General features: G+C 42.7%; 2 protein-coding genes across 3 annotated transcripts in view; one reads left to right on the top strand and one right to left on the bottom strand.

Moving 5' to 3' along the window:
* The first annotated feature begins 353 nt into the window (after window positions 1-353).
* On the top strand, window positions 354-7026 carry LOC106571768 (WD repeat and coiled-coil-containing protein). Of its 2 annotated transcripts, XM_014145219.2 has the most exons (4): window positions 354-526; window positions 1213-3167; window positions 3680-3800; window positions 6365-7026. In XM_014145219.2, the coding sequence occupies exons 2-4, from the start codon at window positions 1236-1238 to the stop codon at window positions 6568-6570; spliced, it is 2259 nt and encodes a 752-aa protein (XP_014000694.1). In that variant the 5' UTR covers window positions 354-526; window positions 1213-1235; the 3' UTR covers window positions 6571-7026. The 2 variants fall into 2 exon arrangements, with proteins under 2 accessions (XP_014000694.1, XP_014000693.1); XM_014145218.2 differs by having other exon boundaries at window positions 354-3167.
* Window positions 7027-7279: 253 nt separating this feature from the next.
* The window catches only part of LOC106571769 (major facilitator superfamily domain-containing protein 2B), a 45838-nt gene continuing 29462 nt past the window's right edge, over window positions 7280-23655 (bottom strand). The window contains exons 9-15 of the mRNA XM_014145222.2: window positions 22475-22596; window positions 9969-10052; window positions 9603-9686; window positions 9377-9486; window positions 8474-8617; window positions 7861-8037; window positions 7280-7658 (exon numbers count right to left, since the gene is read on the bottom strand). Coding sequence (XP_014000697.1) covers window positions 7607-7658; window positions 7861-8037; window positions 8474-8617; window positions 9377-9486; window positions 9603-9686; window positions 9969-10052; window positions 22475-22596 — 773 coding nt within the window. The 3' untranslated portion in view covers window positions 7280-7606. The remainder of the gene's footprint in view (window positions 7659-7860; window positions 8038-8473; window positions 8618-9376; window positions 9487-9602; window positions 9687-9968; window positions 10053-22474; window positions 22597-23655) is intronic.

The following is a 23655-nucleotide window of genomic DNA, read 5'->3' as shown; positions in this document are numbered from 1 at the left end:
TTGTTTTTGACGAAAACGTGTCAGTTTGTCGCTTTCACGAGGTTGGAGTAATAACATGTGTCTTTAGAGTTCAAGAAAATTAACAATAGGAAGAATCTTTCACTTCTCTCATTGACTTTTCAAACCCAAAACCCCGGTCTGGTCTGTTTGGTATCTTTCACAAACGTTCCCAGAAGTCTCGCGATGTTGCGCCTCTGTGTTTAGAAACTCTGTGCCATTATGCTTTTGTATTGCCTCGCTATTCAATTCCGGTTCATGTTAGCAACTTTTACCCCGGGAAAAGTGAAATAAACGTGGCAAATATAATAAAGGATTATGGTTTGACAAGAAAATCGAGGCATGTAATGGCAAGTTTGTGTATAGAATTTCGTGTCGGAAGAATTTATTCGCGATTAAATCAAGCTAGCTAGTTAGTTCAGCTTGTTCCTGCTGGCTTTAGTTGCTAGCTTGGTTATCGAGCTGCATGGGCTTGCTGGCCAGTCAAAAACTTTGACAGCTTACGTTAGCAACATAGCTAGCTAGTCAGGTAGATAATGATTTTCATTTGTTGAGTAGCTAGCTATTGTAGTTGACGGCAGCAAATGTTTGTTGTAATAGTTAGCTCTTGACTGTACCTTCATAGTTCAATTGCATTTGATGTGAACATAGCTAGCTATGACAATGTCATTTTAGCTAGCACAAAGTAATAATTTGAATAACTGTAGTTAAGAGGGATTGCTTGATTGTCTTTCATTGCCAAACGCTTAACATTACTTAAGGTCACAGTTGCCTACCAAATGTGATCAAATCTACTTCTAGTGTTGTGACTCCTTGAATCAGTTGAGTTAGTTGAAATAGCTAGATAGCTAATTAATACAGTTTGAACTCACAAGATACAACACTGATATCATTATTTGTCTTTAATGCCTTTAGGACTGGTGTGTAAAATAACCTACCGGATATGCATGGCTAAGGTCATTCAGACTAATCAGCTCAGCCCTGGCCCTGAGGTGTTACCTCACACAGGATTAGGGATTTTACAGCACCAGAGATGCATGACAGGAGAGGCTTGTCCTATTCTTAGTGTAGGATGGCAGTTAAAGTAGCTGAAACTAGTATTATGCACGTCAACATCCATCTCCTCTGCTCTCATCAATGCTATTGAATGATTGATTTTCTTCAATGTCACTGATCAGTGAGTGATCATCTTTTCTCTCTCGCCGTTTGGATTAGTCCATACTTGTTTGGCTGTCAGTATGGAACTGGGCAAAGCCAAGTTGCTGAGGACCGGTCTGAACACGCTCCACCAAGCCATCCACCCTGTCCACGGGATCGCATGGACGGATGGGAAACAAGTCTGCCTCACCTCCCTTTACTATGCCAACGGTGATGTGAAATTCGGCGACACCAACGTCATTGGTCAGTTTGAGCATGTCTTCGGTCTCTACTGGGGCCCTCTATGCTGTTCCGGCTCTCCTGCTCTTTTGGCAGTCCAACACAAGAAGCATGTCACAGTGTGGCAGCTGCAGCTCAGCGCTCTGGAACAGAACAAGCTGCTGTGCACTCAGACCTGTGAGATGAGCGAACCTTTCCCCCTTCTGTCTGAGGGATGTGTCTGGCATCCCAAGATGGACATCCTTTCTGTCCTTACCAAGAAAGATGCCTCTGTGCTGTTCTGTGTCCGTGTGGACAACCGCAGGGTGAAGGCTGATATTAAAGGCAGTGGACTCATCCACTGTGCCTGCTGGACCAAAGATGGCACCCGGTTGGTTGTGGCCATTGGAAGCGCCCTTTACTCCTACATCTATAACGATGTTCAGAAGAGTCTTTTAGCCTGCTCCTTCTGCCCTATCTTCGACGTGGGTGGGTACATCTGTGCCATCGAGTCGACAGGCGAAGCCCAGGTGGCAGTGGCTACAGAGCTGCCTCTGGATAGAATCTGCGGGCTCAACGCAGGTATAGCCTTCGACGTGCCCTCAGATTCCGAGTCCTCCCTACCAGGACATTCTTCTCTTATGGTGATGTTGGATGAGGATGGCTGTATAGACCCCCGCAGGAGGTCCTTTGACTCGGAGAGGTCCTACCTGTCCTGCTCTCCGTCTGGCGGCCCTATGGACCTCACCCACCTCCTGGCCAAGCACCGGCGCTCCGACCCCAGTCCACTCATACACCTGCGCCGCAAGGACCACCTGACCGGCTCCGGACAGGATTCATCTCACCTTATCCTTGTCACCTACGAACGGAAAGTCACCAGCACCAGTAAGGTCAGTATCCCTGGGATCCTGGTGCCAGACATCTTGGCCTTTGACTCCAGAGGCTCCATGGTGGCGGTGGCCTCCAACACGTGTAGCATGGTGCTGGTCTACTGCATCACGCCCTTCGCTATGCCCAATGTCCAGCAGATCTCCTTACAGAAGAACGAGAGGCCCAAAGGCGTCTGCTTCCTCAGTGACAAGACGTTGCTTCTCATGATCGGCAGACAGAAGTCCAACGAACCTGCCTTCCTCCCCTCCTCCAACACGGAAAAATACATCCTGCACCTCTCCTCCAAGGAGATAGTCTACGACGGAGAAACCCCGGCGTCTCCCTCCTCGAACCGGCAATCCCCCGCTAATTTCTACCCGGGGATTAGGCGCCACTCGGAGCATGTCTTCTCTAAGGAGGAGCAGCAGGAGCGTGTGGCGATCAAGGAGTTGGTGCTTCCAGGAGGAGGTGTAATCCAGTCCCGTTCTCCAGGGAGCAGCAGGAGGAGGCTGGTGGAGGAGGTGAGGAGCCCGGAGCCCAGCTCAGTTGACTTCCCCTACTCTGACCTCTGTCGCCCCTCTGACCAATCCCACTCAAGCGCCTCCTCCATTACGGTCGAGAACTTCGACATGGAACCCGTCAACCGGATGAGAGGGTCAGTGCAATCTGGGGACTTGAGTCGACCCTGCTCCCCATACTACAACCCTGGGGATAAGCCCCACACGGAGCTCCCCACCCTGCCCAAGACCACCCCCCTGGCCCCCAGAGAGAAGGAGAGGAACCTGGAGCAGTTGTCTCAGAACATGGAGAGGATCTCCTCTCGCTTCTCTGAGGTGCAACAGTGTCTGACAGAGATCAGGGACTTCACTCAGAACGGGAAAAGGGGTTTGGGGACTATTTACCCCAATGCCTGTGAACCTCCATACGTTAACATAACATGTCAGGTAGGGGTTATGACTTACAAGATATTACTTCATTTTGGCTAAAAATCTGGAGATTTTCAGAGCCACATTTTTAAAGATAATGCATATTTATTGAAGACCTCACTTATTAAAATAATAGACTGCACCTATGTACAATAAAGTTTCATAAGACACACAAAGGAATGTATATAAATCACGCAAATACATACTGAAGGCCATAGTCAGCGTTCAGCAGATGTCAGATTAATGGTCTATTGTTAGCCTTGCTGGTCTTGTCTAAAGGTGAGGAAGGCGATATACTCCCTGGGCTATAGTCTGTAATCCACCGTTGGCTTACAATAGACAGCATGCTGACAGCACAGTGTGTATGCTATTATGGTGTTCCCAAAAGAAGTGATAAAAGTACCATTTGTGAAATGATGCCACTGTTGCATCCATCAAAAACTGCATTCTTGAGAAGGTCAGAATTGTAGTAACCCCCCCCACCTTCTCTCTGCCCCCTCTCTCTATAAATCTCTTCCCTCTCCATGCAGAAGCAGCTGTCTGAAAATGTGTTTATAGATGAGAGAAGACCAGTGTTGCTGTGTGAAGGGAAGCTGTGTCTGAAGGTTCTTCAGGAGCTCTTTAACCTGACTGTAGTAGAGATTATGTATGGTAGGTATCTGGCCATGGGCTTTCCCCATAATAACACATGGTTGTAGATTTGAGATGATTGATTTTCACAGTATGTAAACTCCCATCTGTATTTTTTTGTACTTCACTGTTTCATTTTTGTCTCTATTACTCCAGCATTTTGGATTTGAGATCAAATGTTTCATTTGAGGCAACAGTCCACAATGTCTCCTTTTATTTGGGGGTATTTTCATACATATTTGTTTTACTGTTTAGAAATTAAAGCACTTTGTGTCTAGTCCCCCTATTTGAAGAAGCTTTTGGACAAATTCACATACCGGTATATTGTATTAAAGTAGTGAAGTTTAGTATTTGGTTCCATATTCCTAGCGTGCAATGACTACATCAAGCTTGTGACTCCACAAACTTTTGTTTTGGTTGTGTTTCAGATTATGTTTTGCCCAATAGGAACTAAATGGTGAATATACTTTTTTTCTGAACACTTCTACATTTAATGTGGATGCTACCATAATTATGGACAATACTGAATGAATCCCCTGTTATTGGTAATGGTTAGAAATTAGCATTTATGGAGTGAGGGTATGATCTTTGTTCTTCAGTAACTTTCTCACTCATCATTCATAATTATTCATAATCATGGTAGAATCTTCAAATGGGGGGGTACTAGATACATAAAGTGCTTTCATTTCTAGACTGTAATACAGATATGTATGAAAATACCCTCTAATAAAAGGTGGCATTCTGTACTGTTGCCTCATGAAACATTTGATCTTAAATCCAAAATGCTGGAGTATTGAGCCAATTGCTTCACTGTCCAAATAAATATGGAAAGGAGTGTATATACCCCAGGCTTAATTCTACCAGTTATTTGAGGTTAAAGGTAGAGTCCGCGATATGACGACGTCATTCACAGCGGTGTGACTTCCTGCTTACCTGAAATCAACATAATTCAAATCTGCAAATACTGCCGTTATTGCCTCTTTCAATATGGGCATGCCTCAAGAGAAAAGTGGCTATAGTGGCACACTGCATATTTGAATTGAATATTGATTTCTGTAAGCTCTGGGGCCAACATTTGCGGTCATTAGACTTGTAGTAGGAAAGCTTAAATGCAACTATCTGCCCTATAGGAACCAAGAGGTAGGGTTGGGCAGTGTTCTCAGAAGTGTGCGTGCATGGTTGTGTGTACGGACACTACTGAGTTCGGACGGGAACAGGAAAAAGGGTTTCACTCAGGTTTCCAGGAATCTATTCATATAAGAATAGGCCTATAACCTATATCCTCAGCCAATAGTCTAGACTGAGGAGCTACTCAAACACTAAGCTTATCTCAACTAACTAATTACAGCTTTGTTTCACTCCACATAAACAGACATACATGAATGCATATGAAACAACAGTATTTGGCGATACACAAAGTGCTTCAGTTAATGGGCGAAGAGGCTAAATATGGGAGTGATTATAGGGTTAGCTTGGAATGAGGTTTAAAACAGAAGCAGCTTACAGCCCCACCACACCTTCCCTTTGTTAGTTCTGCTAATATAGACACTCAGCACGCTCCCTCCAACAGAGTATTTATAACGCCATCTCATTCAGAAGTTTCGCTGTTTGAGTTTTTACAGAAAACTTAAGAGGCGGATGTTGTGGTTACTTTGATTCCAAAACGGCTCTATTAGATAGTACACACTTGCTGAATGAAAAGCGTATTACCGTCTATTTGAAGGGATACATGAATGTAATCTGTAACCAGGTTTCCATCCAACCATTTCATGCAGATAATTACCTGACGCTTAAAAAAAGTCATGACTGGGCTGATGGAAACAAGAAATTACGGTCAATTTCATGAATTTCTATCATTTGTTCCTTCGACGTGGTGGTATGACGATAAAATGTATTATGTGAGAAATAGCGGTGGATACGCCTTTTTGCACAAATATTGATATAGTAGCCATCATGTCAAAGTAAACTTTGAGTTACGCCGTGAGATCTTGTATGTGGTCTTCCCACTTGGGAAAGCATGTCGTTTCTATTAGGCTTTAGATTAAATAAATTATGATGAACTTCACAGGGCGGTGGAAGTTTAGTGATGAGCTTGATGCTCCTTTCCAATAAATATCGAGGGTCTTATTCTGGTGACATGATGATCGATGCTTGGCTGCCATTTGCCAAATCGAAATAATCTCGCTCTTACCTATAATATTCTCATAATGTAGCCTAGCATACCGGCACTGTATCTGCGAGCTAATGGCTAGAGCTATTAACGCACTGCCGTTTTTCTGACAAAACCATCAGTAGAGTTGAAAATGTGATGGAGAAACAGATTTTTTTATTTTTAAGTACCTTATGTGCACCACATCATCACGCACTGCTTCTTATCCGCAACAAGGCAGTTTGGTGGAAACCCACCACTGGTGGTAAAATGTGCGTATTTTCTTCATGCCGATTTTAGAATATTTGCTTGAAAATCTGTCACCAATTGGTTAAATCATTTAAACCGTCTTAAGCATGGAGAAAATATTAGTTCAATTAAAAACTTCCTAAGCTATCGCATAAACTTAAAACTTACTGTCTCCTGTGTGTTCCAGGTCCGTTGTGGATAGTCCTAGTGGCGGATGCAGAGGGCTTTGTACCCCTGACTTTTAAACCCAAAGATGAGTTGACAGTGAGGAACGGCAAGAGGAAATCTCCCATCAGAAGCACTGGCAGCCCAGACACATGCCCCTCCAGCCCTGTGAAATCTCCCTCAAGCCCAGTTAAATCTTACGCGAACACAGACTTGGACAAGGCCTAGGCCCCAAAACAGAGACATCAGCATAGTGGGAGAGAGCACAGAGCATGGGACAAGCATAACATACAGGATATGTCAATGATTTATGCATACATCTCTAAAAACTGGACACACAGACTCAACCCCTCTGCATCTTCTTATGAACAAGCAGTACTGGGTGGCAAATTCACCTTTTTCAGTTGAGGAATTATTTGAGACAAATGTTTGTCACACTTTGGAAAGTAGCACCTTTCAAACAATGTTTACATTTAGTGACTTTTGGATATTATATTGGTCTTTTTGTCTTTGTGTTATATGTACATCTGGTTCAAGATGAAGTTTATCAAAAAATATATCAGACCAATGAGGTAGTGTTTTGGGTGGCCTAGGTCAGGAAAGTAGCCACCATATCCCAAAGAGATTTATCCTGTTTGTGTGTTATATGATTGTATAATATTAAAGCACTCAAATGTTTAAAAATTGATAATTTCATTGCTTAACATATTATGACTGATTCTATTATAGTCATGGTTTATCCAGTCTTCCATCTAAATACAAAACAGATGTCATTATAGTACCACCAGGGGGAAGCAGTAGGCAGAGAATAGAGAATCCAACAGCCATTCCTGTTCAATCTCTTGACCCAAAACCCCACATCACAAAATGGAACCTTCCTCAACTGGCAGTAAACCCCCTCTGTTTGAAGTTATACCAAGCCATGGTTCAGTCCATCTACTAACCAACAGCATTTATTAAGCCCATTGGTCATCAAACCATCCTATTCAGATACCATTCTTAAATACCAGCAATGTCTGGCTAAACACAGCAAATAGTGATATACATTCATTGATATAAATTAGATAATCTTGTAGGTATATTTAAGATGGCTATACAGTACACGTTCATGTGAAAATACAGAAACAAACTTAAAATGTTTACAGGAAAACATAACTACCATTATATAATTTCTCAGTGTAATATACACTAATGGACGTCATATTCCAGTCGGAGAACTGGAATCCGCCGCATGTGGAACTTCTCCTGTCTGTCCCATCCCTGGTCATGCATTACTCACATCCTCCAGCGTTCTGGAGCTGATGCTGCCTTGTTTCCTGTAGAAGACAGGTAATAGTCACTTTTAGATTGAAGGAATGTTGGTATTTGACCCATTTCAGGCCGTCGTGTGATCCAAATACTTTGTTTGGTAACATTTCACTTAAGCATGTATCCCCGGCCTTATATTGTCTTATGCATTTACAAGAGCACTGTGAAGTTCTATCAACTTGTGACAACAGAGACGTGTGGGTAACTCACCGTAGCTCCTCCAGACAGAGTTTGTTCCTGAGCCGGACGTCCTCACTGATGGGGTAGAGCAGCAGTATCAGCAGGCCTGTTACGATAAAGGCCACCGGGGCGGCGCCGATGAGCAACTTCAGAGTGTAGGCTACTTGAGCAGGCTGCCTGCACGCCCCTGTGTCATAACCCGCGAACCTGAAGACACAGGTACACACACACACCTGTATCAAACACGGTAAACCTGTAGAGATATATACAGAGATACATACACACACACACACCAGTGTCATAACCTGCAAACCTATAGCGACGTATACCTATATCATACCGATAGTTACACACAGTGGCAGTTTCATAAACAATAATGGACTACAATGGAATGCATTATCTGTGCAAGTCAGACTTGTGTTTGTGTTTCTCTCTATACATCTCACTCCTGTGTTATTAAACTGACTTCGTGTTCTGGCGTCTGTATCACTCCAAAGGAGATCCCAGAAGGATTGTTTACTTGTTTGTGTTTATCCTATGTTTGACTCATTTGAGGTAAAGCATGGTTACTCCTAAGGAAATTCAATTTTCAGTTCTGAATATCTGTAATACTCGTTGTGTTTATGTTGTCTGTCTGTCTCACTCGAGGCAGAGGGTGGACACTCCCAGGGAGATGCCGGCAGCGAACTTGGTGAAGAACACGTAAAAGGAGTAGAAGATGGCCTCAAAGCCTTTACAGTGGGGGTTGGCCAGACGGAAGTCATCCACCACGTCTGGCAGCATCGACCTGAAACAAAACAAACACACACACACACCAACACTACATCAAGACATCAGCCATCAACAACTTATAGGCCGACCTCATCATCATGTTAAACAACCAGCCTCCATGACTCCATCTGTCTGATGAGGAGCAGTCTACTTATAGCGCTAGAGGATAAAATGGCTATAATAATGCTTATATAGCGCAGAGTTAAAAGGATCTGGTGAAATGACTGCTACTAATAACATTAGATGATGAAGCTAGCTGTAGCTGAGCTGCTCTGACCACAGCTGGGGAATCACCAGAAAAACAGACAGAAATACACATCATGGTGACCCCACTGGATATACCCTGTCATTTAGAGAGGGAGGGGAAGGATGGAAGGTGAGAGAAAGGAGGGTGAAGAGCACAGAGGGAGGGCAATGTGCTATAAACAACAGTAAAATACAGAATGAAAGTGGAGACTGTAGCCGCCCCCTGAGGTTTATAGACCCATCTCATTCATCAACATGACATCCTCGCCAGGCGTGACTGTATCATGCCCGGCGGGTGAATGGACAGAAAAACAGGGAGACTGCTGATATTTTTGGCACTGTTATGGCCACTTTAAACTACTGCTGCTATTACTAGGCTACTAATTCTGTGATGGTGGCTATTTTACCACACCAAAGAATATGTTTACTATTGTTACTGTCGCTACAACCACTGGCTAGTGCTAGTGCTATTACAACTACACTATATTTACAGAGGACCTTTGTGCCAGCCCAACTCAATTGATCTCACCATGGTAAGAGGAGTGACGCGGCCACACTGAGTCCTGAAGAGACAGCCACTACGTAGGCTACGACCAGGTTAGGGATGAACACCAGCATCACTGTGAACGGCATGATCCACTGGACAGAAAGAGGAGTTCAAAAAGTTTTGCCGAAAGTAATAACCTGTTTGTCCACAAGGTGGCACACTCTTACGATCAGCGGAATACCAATAGCGCTCCGTCGCAGACACTTACCGTGATGCCACAGAAGGCTGCCGTCTTCTTGCCAAACCTCTCCAAAAACCACTGCCACAGAGGGATGCTCACTACTGCAGATACCTGCGAAGAGAGATATATAATATGCACTCTAGACTATAACACTGTCTTTGGTTATGAGTACACTCAAATGTCATATAAAACCGTGCACAGATGTCAATGGAAGACTTGGATGACATTTCTAGTTCCTCATGTTAGGATTAAGCCTTTCATGAGACAGTGGTCTGTATTATGTAAGGATCTTAACATTGATCTAGGTCTAATCTCTGTTAACCAAGAACCAGAATCGCACAATTACATAGTCCGTCTACGAGAGATTAATCTAGGTCTGAAACTAGAACTCACCAGGATGGTCAGTACAATGTTCTGGAAGTGGTCTCTCAAGTCCACTGCGTACGTACAGAAAAGGACAAAGTTGCTCTGCACCAACTGGAAATCAGATCAGATATCACACACATTCATTCTTCAGAAATTATTCAGCATATTCAGCACTGTCCTATTCTCTCTACCCACTGTGCCAAGTCACTGGAAAAGCTCCTGACTGACGTCTGAAGCAGCAGATTCATCCCAGCTATTGAATAATATATAATCCTTCTTTTCTGTTCAAAAGAGAAAAGCTTTATGAGATACAGCAGTTGAGAGGTTTGAGGTGGAATCTATCAAAGCTGTACTATAAAGCTCAGAGTCCAGTAGGGAACTGTCAGTGCTTTCAGAGAAGGCCTTAGGATTTATAAAATTATTGTTGTAGTTTTAAAATATACATGTATTTTTCATTTCTATTTATTATTTTCAATGATATTGTAATTCTATTATTATTTCCAATTATATTCTGATTTAAAGGGTCAACATTGAAGTGAAAAAAAGATCCAATCAGGATTTTTCTCTGGGGAGACAAATCTAAATAAATGGAGGTCAATGAGAGTGTTGAATTTGGTCCAAGAAAAAATGTAATTGCTAATTTGTTATGTGAGGCTTATTTGATCAATTAAACGTTTAGTAATTGTTAGGTTGTTACGAATGCACTGATATAAGTGGAGCCTGTTATCATAGAGATAGATAGAAGACTCATCATGAATATAACCTGTTTTAACATGGACATTGCCATTGAGGGCTTCCAACATTTTAACATAGTAAACTGGTTGGGGATGCTTATAAGTTGGGAGCAATCCGCCAATGAAGAAGAAGAAGAAGAAAATGTACTACTTTAAAATGGAGATAGCCTCAATGGCGCTGCCCATGATGTCACAGACGCTATAATGGCACAGATACAAAGATGAGTCCTCTATCTATCTCTATGGCCTGTTGTTCACACAGGCATCTGCCCTTTTATTGGCTAGAATGGTTCCACCTGATCTCGTCTCCTCTCGCACGACTTCCAGCTTTGAGGACATGTATTTCCATTGCTAGAGCGGTCAATCAACTGTCTTGTCAAATTTAATAGGCAATCTTTGATGGCGACTGCCATAGAGAGCAATAGTAATGGCGCCTTTTTGTAGACGCTAAGTCCGCCATGGTTCGTTGGACCATGGAAAAATGGATATCGTTTTTGTAGGGTTTTTGAATAAATGCCCCCAATAAATGTATGTGGTAAACACAAGTTTAGGAGATCTTATGCGTTTTGTTCTATGAGATAGTCTTAATCAGCTAACGTCACTTTTTGTGAACTTTGAAGCATTTATGTAATAAAAAAAGCATGAAGCACTTAAAATGCTTCATAATTCATAAGTCATGTTAACTGACTGATATTATCTCATAGAACAAAACGTATAAGATCTCCTAAACCTCAGACATTATTTTCGGCGTTTATCCCAAAACCCTATTCATTCCCCATTCATTTTCCCGGTGGGAATGGCTGCACAAACCAGAGGTAACTCATTTCCGTTTTTTAGGACTACGAGCTGACGACCTCTATTCAACTGTATTAGCGCAGAATTTTGAGTGAAAGTGGAATCAACCAATCACATTTTGACTTGTAATGGGTGGGACTGTTTCTACAAAAACATATGGAAACCTCTGCCTTCTCAAAGGTCGACAGGTCACTGCGCAATAGACAGCAAAAGTAATGGCATTTTTTTGTAGGCACTAACAGAGGCTAACTCCACCATGGCTGGTTGGCCAAAGCCTATAGGGAAATTCATGGGGTTTTTTTCTCAGTATTTTGGGATAAATGTGTCACACCCTGATCTGTTTCACCTGTCCTTGTGCTTGTCTCCGCCCCCTCCAGGTGTCGCCCATCTTCCCCATTATCCCCTGGGTATTTATACCTGTGTTTCCTGTCTGTCTGTGTTAGTTTGTCTTATATGTTCCAAGTCAACCAGTGTGTTTTTCCCCTGTGCGCCTCCCTTTTCGATTCTCTTTTGTTAGTCCTCCCAGTGTTGACCCTTGCCTGTTTTCTGGACTCTGTACCTGCCTGCCTGACCATTCTGCCTGCCCTGACCTTGAGCCTGTCTGACACTCTGTACCTCCTGGACTCTGAACTGGTTTTGACCTTTTGTCTGTCCATGACCATTCTCTTACCTACTACCCCTTTTGGATTATTAATAAATGCCAAAGACTCAAACCATCTGCCTCCCGTGTCTGCATCTGGGTCTCGCCTTGTGCCCTTATAAAATGTTGAAAATAAGGTCTGTGGTAAACACAAGCTTAGGAGATCTTAAACATTTTGTTCTATGAGATCATGTTCATCAGCTAACATCACTTTATCAATTTTGAAGCATTTATGTAATCAAAACAAGCACATAAAGGCTTCATAATTCATAAAGTTCATGTTAACTGACTGATATTATTTCACGGAACGAAACGTATAAGATCTGCTCAGTGGCGTGTATTCATGGATGCCAAGGGAAGCCAGACTTCCCCCAATATTTGACCAATACATTTTTTTTAATGATAAAATAATGTCTCTTTCGTCTCTCTGTGTTTTCATAATTGTACGTCTATTCGCAAGTGGCTTAATCTCACAGGAGAAATCATCAGAGCAAGGGAAACAGCGCCTCTCCGTCTCAGTATGTGTAGCATATCTGACGCTAACTGGAACTAAAGAGTATGACATGTTGCCACTATACCATTTGATTGATTGCTGCCAGCAAGCATTTGGCCTTTGGCCTTTTTACAAAAAATAATTAGCCAATCAGCGTTGAGCTGAGCTGAGCTGTTGTTGTCCAAGGGAGGCCAGTTTGGATTTGGATTCACACCAATCAAATCACATACTAAGCAAAACATCATTGTCAGAAAAACGTGTCTGTTTCTGGTCTGTGTTGATGTCCCGCAGTAGCTAGCTTGCTAAATCGGCCCATTTCTAAGTCATGGATGGAGATGGGGATTTGGACCTGTGGTTTTGACTTAATTATCTGTACCAGCCTCCACTCTTCTGGGAAGGCTTTCCACTACATGTTGGAACATTGCTGCGGGGACTTGCTTCCATTCAGCTACAAGAGCATTAGTGAGGTAAGGTACTGATGTTGGATGATTAGGCCTGGCTCACAGTCAGTGTTCCAATTCATCTCAAAGGTGTTCGATGGGGTTGAGGTCAGGGCTCTGTGCAGGCCAGTCAAGTTCTTCTACACCAATCTCAACAAACTATTTCTGTGTGGACCTCGCTTTGTGCACGGGGGAATTGTCATATCTATTTATTTTAATTTTATTTCACAATTTAGCAATTAAACACTGGAGTGATAGATGTGCGGAAGATGAATGTGCAAGTAGAGATACTGGGGTGCAAAGGAGCAAAAAGTAAATAATATGTGGGTGAGGTAGTTAGATGGGCTATGTACAGGTGCAATGATCTGTGAGCTCCTCTGACAGCTGATGATTAAAGTTAGTGAGGAAGACATGAGTCTCCAGCTTCAGTGATTTTTGCAATTCGTTCCAGTCATTGGCAGCAGAGAACTGGAAGGAATAGAGGAATAGGCTTTGGGGGTGACCAGTGAAATATACCTGCTGGAGCACGTGCTACGGGTGGGTGCTGCTATGGTGACCAGTGAGCTGAGATAAGGTGGGGCTTTACCTAGCAAAGACTTATAGATGACCTGGAGCCAGTGGGTTTGACGACAAATATGAAGCGAGGGCCAGCCAACGAGAGCATACAGGTCGCAGTGGAGGGTGGTATATGGGGCTTTGGTGACAAAACAGATGGCACTGTGATAGACTGCATCCAATTTGTTGAGTAGAGTGTTGGAGGCTATTTTGTAAATGACATCGCCGAAGTCAAGGATCGGTAGGATGGTCAGTTTTACGAGGGTATGTTTGGCAGCATGAGTGAAGGATGCTTTGTTGCAAAATAGGAAGCCGATTCTAGATTTAATTTTGGATTGGAGATGCTTAATGTGAGTCTGGAAGGAGAGTTTACAGTCTAACCAGACACCTAGGTATTTGTAGTTGTCCACATATTCTAAGTCCAAACCGTCCAGAGTAGTGATGCTGGATGGGTGGGTAGGTGTGGGCAGCGATCGGTTGAAGAGCATGCATTTAGTTTTACAAGCATTTAAGAGCAGTTGGAGGCCACGGAAGGAGAGTTGTATGGCATTGAAGCTCATCTGGAGGTTTGTTAACACAGTGTCCAAAGAAGGGCCAGAAGTATACAGAATGGTGTCGTCTGCGTAGAGGTGGATCAGAAAATCACCAGCAGCAAGAACGACATCATTGATGTATACAGAGAAAAGAGTCGGCCTGAGAATTGAACCCTGTGGCAGCCCCATAGAGACTGCCAGAGGTCCGGACAACAGGCCCTCCAATTTGACACACTGAACTCTGTCTGAGAAGTAGTTGGTGAACCAGGCGAGGCAGTCATTTGAGAAACCAAGGCTGTTGAGTCTGCCGATAAGATGAAGAATGCATGTCTATGAAAAATGCATGGCTGTGTGCTAGATTTTATACACCTGTCAGCGACAGGTGTGCCTGAAATAGCAAAATCCACAAATTTGAAGGGGTGTTCACATACTTTTGTATATATAGTGTATATTTTCCAACTGGCATGAAACAATTGAAGTTCAGATGTTGCCTAGTAGACTCATGTTAACTAGCTAGCTTAGCTGGTTCATTGTTGCCCATCCGAGGTAAGCATTTTAGCTAGATAGCCTATGAAAACAAAAACGAATAGCGTACTGTATGACAGAGACACAGACTATTTTGCCAACATGAAAGAGGAGGATGGCATTGGCGTTCAGTAGTCACACACACACACACACATACAGAAATCAGTGCGATGGACAGCCACATTATATTTAGCAACATTGATTGGACAAAATCGTTTCTGGTATCTTTAAGTTTGTTATTAGTGTATTAAACTAAGCATATATAGCCTTGTTGATTTGATGATATCTAAATATATAAGTTGCAATGGTGCTGGAAGGTGAGACAGTGCTTCTGTTGTCTTTGTGTTGACTTGTGGTAACTCTGTGGTTCTAAATCAGTAGCTGTTTAGCAAACTGTTGAAAATATTAACTTGTTGCATGTCTTGTAACTATTTGTTACATGAAATATTTGCTTTGTGGACTTCACCGGACAGATATTGCTCTCTGGTTTTGTGATAAAAACAAAACAAAGATGAAACAAACTTATGTTCAATTTCATTTTTTTCTGCCACTGTGTGACTATTGTCTTTTGGTTGACACAGCTTTATTGTAAACTCAGCCAAAAAAATAAATGTTTCCCTTTATCAGGACCCTGTCTTTCAAAGAAAATTTGTAAAAATCCAAAAAACTTAAGATCTTCATTGTAAAGGGTTTAAACACTGTTTCCCATGCTTGTTCAATGAACCATAAACAATTAATAAACATGCACCTGTGGAACGGTCGTTAAGACACTAACAGCTTACAGATAGTAGGCAATTAAGGTCACAGTTATGAAAACTTAGGACACTAAAGAGGCCTTTCTACTGACTCTGAAAAACACCAAAAGAAAGATTCCCAGGGTCCCTGCTCACCTGCGTGAACATACCTTAGGCATGCTGCAAGGAGGCATGAGGACTGCAGATGTGGCCGGGGCAATACATTGCAATGTCTGTACTGTGAGATGCCTAAGACAGCGCTACATGGAGACAGGATGGACAGCTGATCGTCCTCGCAGTAGCAGACCACGTGTAACAACTCCTGCACAGGATCGTTACATCTAAACATCACACCTGCGGTACAGGTACCGGATGGCAACAACTGCCCGAGTTACACCAGGAATGCACAATCCCTCCATCAGTGCTCAGACTGTCCACAATAGGCTGAGAGAGGCTTAACTGAGGGCGTGTAGGCCTGTTGTAAGGCAGGTCCTCACCAGACATCACCGGCAACAACGTTGTCTATGGGCACAAACCCACCGTCGCTGGACCAGACAGGACTGGCAAAAAGTGCTCTTCACTGACGAGTCGCGGTTTTGTCTCACCAGGGGTGATGGTTGGATTCGCGTTTATCGTCGAAGGAATGAGCGTTACACCGAGGCCTGTAATCTGGAGCAGGATCGATTTGGAGGTGGAGGGTCCGTCATGGTCTGGGGCGGTGTGTCACAGCATCATCGGACTGAGCTTGTTGTCATTGCAGGCAATCTCAACGCTGTGTGTTACAGGGAAGACATCCTCCTCCCTCATGTGATATTCTTCCTGCAGGCTCATCCTGACATGACCCTCCAGCATGACAATGCCACCAGCCATACTGCTCGTTCTGTGTGTGATTTCCTGCAAGACAGGAATGTCAGTGTTCTGCCATGGCCAGAGAAGAGCCCGGATCACAATTCAATTGAGCAAGTCTGGGACCTGTTGGATCGGAGGGTGAGGGCTAGGGCCATTCCTCCCAGAAATTTCTGGGAGCTTGCAGGTGCCTTGGTGGAAGAGTGGGGTAACATCTCACAGCAAGAACTGGCAAATCTGGTGCAGTCCATGAGGAGGATATGCACTGCAGTACTTAATGCAGCTGGTGGCCACACCAGATACTGACTGTTACTTTTGATTTTGACCCCCTCTTTGTTCAGGGACACATTATTCAATTTCTGTTAGTCACATGTCTGTGGAACTCGTTCATTTTATGTCTCAGTTGTTGAATCTTATGTTCATACAAAAATGTACACATGTTAAGTTTGCTGAAAATAAACGCAGTTGCCAGTGAGTAGTTTCTTGAGTTTATATCACGGTGGCATATGAGCGAAAAGGTTATAGAGCAAATAACGCAAATATCACAACATAGGTTGTAATATGGCTTTTTGGTTTGGCTTCCACAGTAATATTACCCACACACCGCTACTGCTCCTAAGCTTGTGTTAACCTCAGACCTTATTTTCAGGGGTATATCCCAAAACCCCATTCATACCCCATTCATTTACCCATAGACTTTGGCCAATGAACCAGAGGTAGAAAATTCAAACTTATTTCTGTTTTTTAGGACTGCAAGCTGGTGATCTCTATAGCGAACAGTAGTTTTCTGACGATTTAGCTAGCTAGCTGTTGTAGGCTAGTGTGCAGAGGCTGCAGCAGGTGTTATCGAAAAGGACGTTGTTGCTAATTTGTTAGCTTCACCCGTTTCAAGATTAACTTTCAACAAGAAGTTACATTTCACATGAACATCATCTGGTGAGTGGAACTATGTTTTTTATAGAATGTTTCTTCTTCATTCAAGTGGTATACAAGTGTTTTATTTATTATGGATCCCCATTAGCTGCTGCCAAAGCAGGAGCTACTCTTCCTTGGGTCCAGCAAAATTAAGGCAGTTAATACAATTTAAAAAACATTACAATACATTCACAGATTTCACAACACACTGTGTGCCCTCAGGCTGACATTTTCTTCTGTTCAAGCCATTCTACTCCACCAGTACCACATATCTACAGTATTAAATCCATGTGTATGTATAGTTTGTATGTTATCCTGGGTGTGTGTATGCATATGTCTGTGTTCCCCGCTGTTCCATAAGGTGTTTTTTTATCTGTTTTTTTAATCTAATTTTACTGCTTGCGTCAGTTACTTGATGTGGAATGGAGTTTCATGTAGTAATGGCTCTATGCAGTACTGTGTGCCTCCCATAGTCTGTTCTGGACTTGGGGACTGTGAAGAGACCTCTTCTGACATGTCTTGTGGGGTATGCATGGGTGTCCGAGCTGTGTGCCAGTAGTTTAGACAGACAGCTCGGTGCATTCAACATGTCAATACCTCTCATAAATAAAAGTAGTGATGAAGTCAATCTCTCCTCAACTTTGAGCCAGGAGAGATTTACATGCATATTATTAATATTAGCTCTCTGTTTACATCCAAGGGCCAGCCGTGCTGCCCTGTTCTGAGCCAATTGCAATTTTCCTAAGTCCTTTTTTTGTGTCACCTGACCACACGACTGAACAGTAGTCAAGTTGCGACAAAACTAGGGCCTGTAGGACCTGCCTTGTTGATAGTGTTGTTAAGAAGGCAGAGCATCGCTTTATTATAGACAGACTTCTCCCCATCTTAGCTACTACTGCATCAATATGTTTTGACCATGACAGTTTACAATCTAGGGTTACTCCAAGCAGTTTAGTCATCTCAACTTGCTCAATTTCCACATTATTTATTACAAGATTTAGTTGAGGTTTAGGGTTTAGTGAGTGTTTTGTTACAAATACAATGCTTTTAGTTTTAGAAATATTTAGAGCTAACTTATTCCTTGCCACCCACTCTGAAACTAACTGCAGCTCTTTGTTTAGTGATGCAGTAATTTCAGTTACTGTAGTAGCTGACGTGTATAGTGTTGAGTCATCCGCATACATAGACACTCTGGCTTTACTCAAAGTCAGTGGCATGTCGTTAGTAAAAATGTAAAAAGGGGACTAAACAGCTACCATGGGGAATTCCTGATTCTAACTGGATTATATCTGAGAGGCTTCCATTAAAGAACACCCTCTGTGTACTGTTAGGCAAGTAACTCTTTATCCACAAGTGGTATACAGTGGCAAGAAAAAGTATGTGAACCCTTTGAAAATACCTGGATTTCTGCATAAATTGGTCATAAAATGTGATCTGATCTTCATCTAGGTCACAACAATAGACAAACACAGTCTGCTTAAACTAATAACACACAAACAATTATATGTTTTCATGTCTTTATTGAACACACCGTGCAAAAGTTCACAGCGCAGGGTGGACAAATTATGTGAACCCTTGGATTTAATAACTGGTTGACCCTCCTTTGGCAGCAATAACCTCAACCAAACGTTTTCTGTAGTTGCCAATCAGACCTGCACAACGGTTTGGAGAAATTTTGGACCATTCCTCTTTACAAACTGTTTCAGTTCAGCAATATGCTTGGGATGTCTGGTGTGAACCCCTCTCTTGAGGTCATGCCACAGCATCTCAATTGGGTTGAGGTCAGGACTGACTGGGCTACTACAGAAGGCGTATTTTCTTCTGTTCAAGCCATTCTGTTGTTAATTTACTTCTGTGTTTTGGTTCGTTGTGCTGTTGCATCACCAAACTTCTGTTGACCTCCAATTGGTGGACAGATAGCCTTACATTCTCCTGCAAAATGCCTTGATAAACTTGAGGAATTCATTTTTCCGTGGATGATAGCAAGCTGTCCAGGCCCTGAGGCAGCAAAGCAGCCCCAAACCATGATGCTCCCTCCACCATACTTTACAGTCGGGATGAGGTTTTGATGTTGGTGTGCTGTGCCTTTTTTTTCTCCACACATAGTGTTATGTGTTCCTTCCAAACAACTCAACTGTAGTTTCATCTGTCCACAGAATATTTTGCCAGTAGCGTTGTGGAACATCCAGGTGCTCTTTAGCGAACTCTAGGATTCTTCTTAACCTCATTAAGCATTCTGCGCTGTGCTCTTGCAGTCATCTTTGCAGGACGGCCACTCCTTGGGAGAGTTGCAACAGTGCTGACATTTCTCCATTTATAGACAATTTGTCTTACCGTTGACTGACCTTTAGAGATACCTTTGTAACCCTTTCCAGCTTCTGTCACGTCCTGACCAGTATAGGGGTTATTTGTATTTGTAGGTTGGTCAGGACGTGGCAGAGGGTATTTGTTTTATGTGGTTCGGGGGTTATGTGTATTGTAGAGGGGTGTTTTATTTATGTATTACGGGGTTTTGGTGTATGTTCTGGGTTTTGTATTCTAGGTTGGTTTTCTAGTTTGTTTATTTCTGTGTGGTCTGTGTGGCTCCCGATCAGGAACAGCTGTACGTCGTTGTTACTGATTGGGAGTCATATATTAGTTGCGTGTTTTCACCTGGGATTTTGTGGGTAGTTGATTTTGCACTGCTTGTTATTATAGCCTGTAAAACTGTTCCTGTCGTTTCTTTGTTTATCCGTGTTCACATTTTAATAAATAATAATGATGAGCACGCAACCCGCTGCGCCTTGGTCCTCTCTACATAACGACAGCCGTGACAGCTTCATGCAAGGCAACAATTCTTAATCTTAGGTCTTTTGAGACCTCTTTTGTTTGAGGCATGGTTCACATCAGGCAATGCTTCTTGTGAATAGAAAACTCAAATTTTGTGAGTGTTTTTTATGGGGCAGAACAGCTCAAACCAAAATCTTCAATCTCGTCTCATTGATTCGACTCCAGGTTAGTTGACTCCTGACTCCAATTAGCTTTTTGTCACGTATACTCCCTCTCCGGCCTCTAGGTCATCAGGCTGCTGATTATCCCGCACACCTGTCACCATCGTCAAGCGCACCAGCGCCTCATGACAATCACCTGGACTCCTTCACCTCCTTGATTATCTTCCCTATATCTGTCACTCCCCTTGGTTCTTTCCTCAGGTGTTATTGACTCTGTTTTCATGTCGGTGCGTTGTTTGTTTCGTGTTCATTGTTTTCTTTATTTATTAAAACACTCACTCCCTGTTCTTGCTTCCCGACTCTCAGCGCACTTGTTACACTTTTGGAGAAGTCATTAGCCTAGGGGTTCACATACTTTTTCCAACCTACACTGTGAATGTTTCATTGATGTATTCAATATAGACAAGAAAAATACAATAATTTGCGTGTTATTAGTTTAAGCCGACTGTTTGCCTATTGTTGTGACTTAGATGAAGATCAGAACATTTTATGTCAAATTTATGCAGAAATCCAGGTAATTCCAAAGGGTTCACATTTTCTTGCCACTGTACAAGGATTGCCACAACTTCCAAGAATCCCTAAGCTAACAAGAGCAATGTTGTTAGCTTAGGAATTCTTAAGTCGGTACAATCCTTGTATACCACTTGAATGAAGAAGATAAATTACATTTTTGTCAACTCCGTAAAACAAACTCCATCAGACTTTTGTCTAATGTCTGAGGGCTGAAAAATCCATTTTCTATATTTTACAAATGCTTTAATTGAACTTTTATCTTTCGAGGCAAAAACACTATGTCCTTTTTTGAGTATTTGTTGACTAACCCCTTTTGTCATTATTATAAAAAAATATTTGTATCACTGTTCTGCAACATATGCTCAAACTATTTCATGTGCTAGATCTAGTGGATAATGTTTGCTTTATAAATATTGTTCTATGTCCTGAATCTAGAAAATCATGCTAACAAAATTTGCCCTGGAGCATTATATAGCTCTATAAAATAAAACAAAAATAAGTTTGGAGATTTGAGTCACATTTGTTTATATTCTAATGATAGAATTAAACAATGCCTTTAAACAGTTGTTGGACAATACATGTAAGTATGAAATGCCTTTTATGATGTCTGACGGAGTTTGCATGAATCCAGTTAGTTGCATTTTATGAAGAATTTAAACAAATTCTTTACATGTGTGATAGTGGATACTTTGGTCTATCAAAATATATATTTAAAATGTTGTCAATATTAAGACAAATATTTGTGGGGAAAAAAAGTAGAGATTTTCCCGTCTTGTAAGAATCCCTGAGCTATATCTCAGGAAATAACTTGCGTGTGAAACATTGTTGCATTTAAGATTTTAGATCACAGATTATTTGGTGTGCTGAACTTGAAAAAGATGTTTGCAATGGGAAGTAATAGCTAAACATTTTAACTGGGAAATGCTTAGCCTAATGGTTGTGATTTTTGTATTCTTATGATTGGAACCTACCTGCTAATTATGTCAGAGTGAATGTGCTGCTTATTCATTAACATCATGCTGTGAGTGACTGCTGTCTTTCTATCGGCCCTCTGTGTTTTACAAAAAGTGTTCTCTCATACATGGAGTGTGCTGGTATTACGGACACTGTCCTTTCAGCATCACGAGCATGGCACACTCACATCCTTTGATGTGTCACTGTTGTCGCTTTTGGTGATAGTGGGATAGTGATGGCGTTAGGCTGTGAAAGCAGTGTGGTTGTTGTTGTTGCCGGTAGCAATATCTGTACGGGTGCTGTCTCTCTGAGTGGCAGCCAAAAGTGTGGCTCAGCCTCAGGAATGTTTGATTCAGATGGGTGCATTAAGTGATGCAATGTTTCTGTTATTATTGTTGATTTGAGAGTTTGGTACAATGTAGTTGGAAGATCTTTTTTTTTCTTCCACTGAAGGCCTCGGTCCAATAGCGGTTCCAATACGGTACACCATTGACTCAACCAACCATGTGATGCCAACCATACAGAAAGAGTATCACAGAACTGAGCGGCTGAATGTTGGGAGAATTCTCATAATGATAACAATAACAAGATATTACATGATAGTAATATGATAATGCGCTGTCGGACTGTCTATCTTCGGTTGGATTTGGAGCTGAGAGAGAGATGCTCTCGGGCGTATTTACTCAAACACGCTGAGTGTTCTATTTCTATTGATCAAATCAACATTGAATGGCAGGCAGGCTATGTCTGGAGCCATTCGGAGGGTGGCAGGGAGGACCCAGACATAACAGCACATTACCCACACATTACCATCCCAATGTGAGTGTCATGTCTGAGAAGAAGTGTATTAATAAAGTTGTGCCTACCTGAATGGCAACAGAGATGAAGAGGAAGGCAGCAGTCAAACTGAGGTAGGGACTGTGTCGCATCACCAGGATGAAGCCCTTGTGGAACGGGATCTGCTTCTCCGTCTTCGAAATGTACGGATCTGTGCGAGGAAGAAAAGGAATAAGATCTGAAAGTGTCAAAAGAGACGTTTTTTATCCAAAACCTTAAATCAAGCCCATAAAGCACCATGCATTCTGTGATGAAAGAATATACAGTAGCATGAGTGAGACACGTATGGGGGATTTTGCTTCCAATCTGGCAACCCTGTAGCTGCCCCTGCATTGCAGCATTGCTATGCTCTGTCTGTTCCACAGGGTTTGCCACTACAGAGAACCAGAACTAACAGGTTCACTGGTGGTGAGGTCAGCAGTTCACTGATAGCCTCCATGTGCATGAAAAAAAAGATGTATTCATTTTTTTACCCTTATTGTAGCAGGGAGTCCCATTGCGACCAAGGTCTCTTCTCTTTTGCAAGTGAGCCATGCATCTCACAATTGCACAGACCTATGGGGGGTAGATTCTCTCCTTTCACACTTAATACTTAATTCTTTATTGTGCTTTTTTCCCCTGAGCTAGATAATCATTGGATAAGGCTGGAGCTAGCTAAATAGTCTAAAAACAATGTGACTGAGTGCTACTGTGCTTACTGGTACTTTTCAAATGAGGTTAGAGTGAAATATGAGAGGGGGAAGAGAGCACACACACTTGCTGGGGAAAAGTGTGCACAAACACACACACACACACGGGCTTCCAGAGTGGCGCAGCGGTCTAAGGCTGCGTCACTACAGATACTGCGTCACTACAGATCCTGGTTCGATACCGGGCTGTGTTGTGAGACCCATGAGGCGATGCACAATTGGCCCAGCGTCGTCCGGATTAGGAGAGGGTTTGGCCGGCCGGGATGTCCTTGTCCTATCACGCTCTAGCGACTGGCGGGCCGGGCGCATGCACGCTGACACGGTTGCCAGGTGTACAGTGTTTCATCCGACACATTGGTGTGGCTGGCTTCTGGGTTAAGCGAACATTGTGTCAAGAAGCAGTGCGGCTTGGTAGGGTCGTGTTTCGGAGGACACACGGCTCTCAACCTTCGGCTCTCCCGAGTCCGTATGGGAGTTGCAGCGATGGGACAAGACTGCAACTACCAATTGGATATCGCGAA

This window comes from Salmo salar, chromosome ssa15, assembly GCF_905237065.1.
Source record: "Salmo salar chromosome ssa15, Ssal_v3.1, whole genome shotgun sequence".
Lineage (NCBI taxonomy): Eukaryota > Metazoa > Chordata > Actinopteri > Salmoniformes > Salmonidae > Salmo > Salmo salar.
Note: the sequence above shows the minus strand (reverse complement) of the source record. Positions and strands in the feature narration are given on the sequence as shown.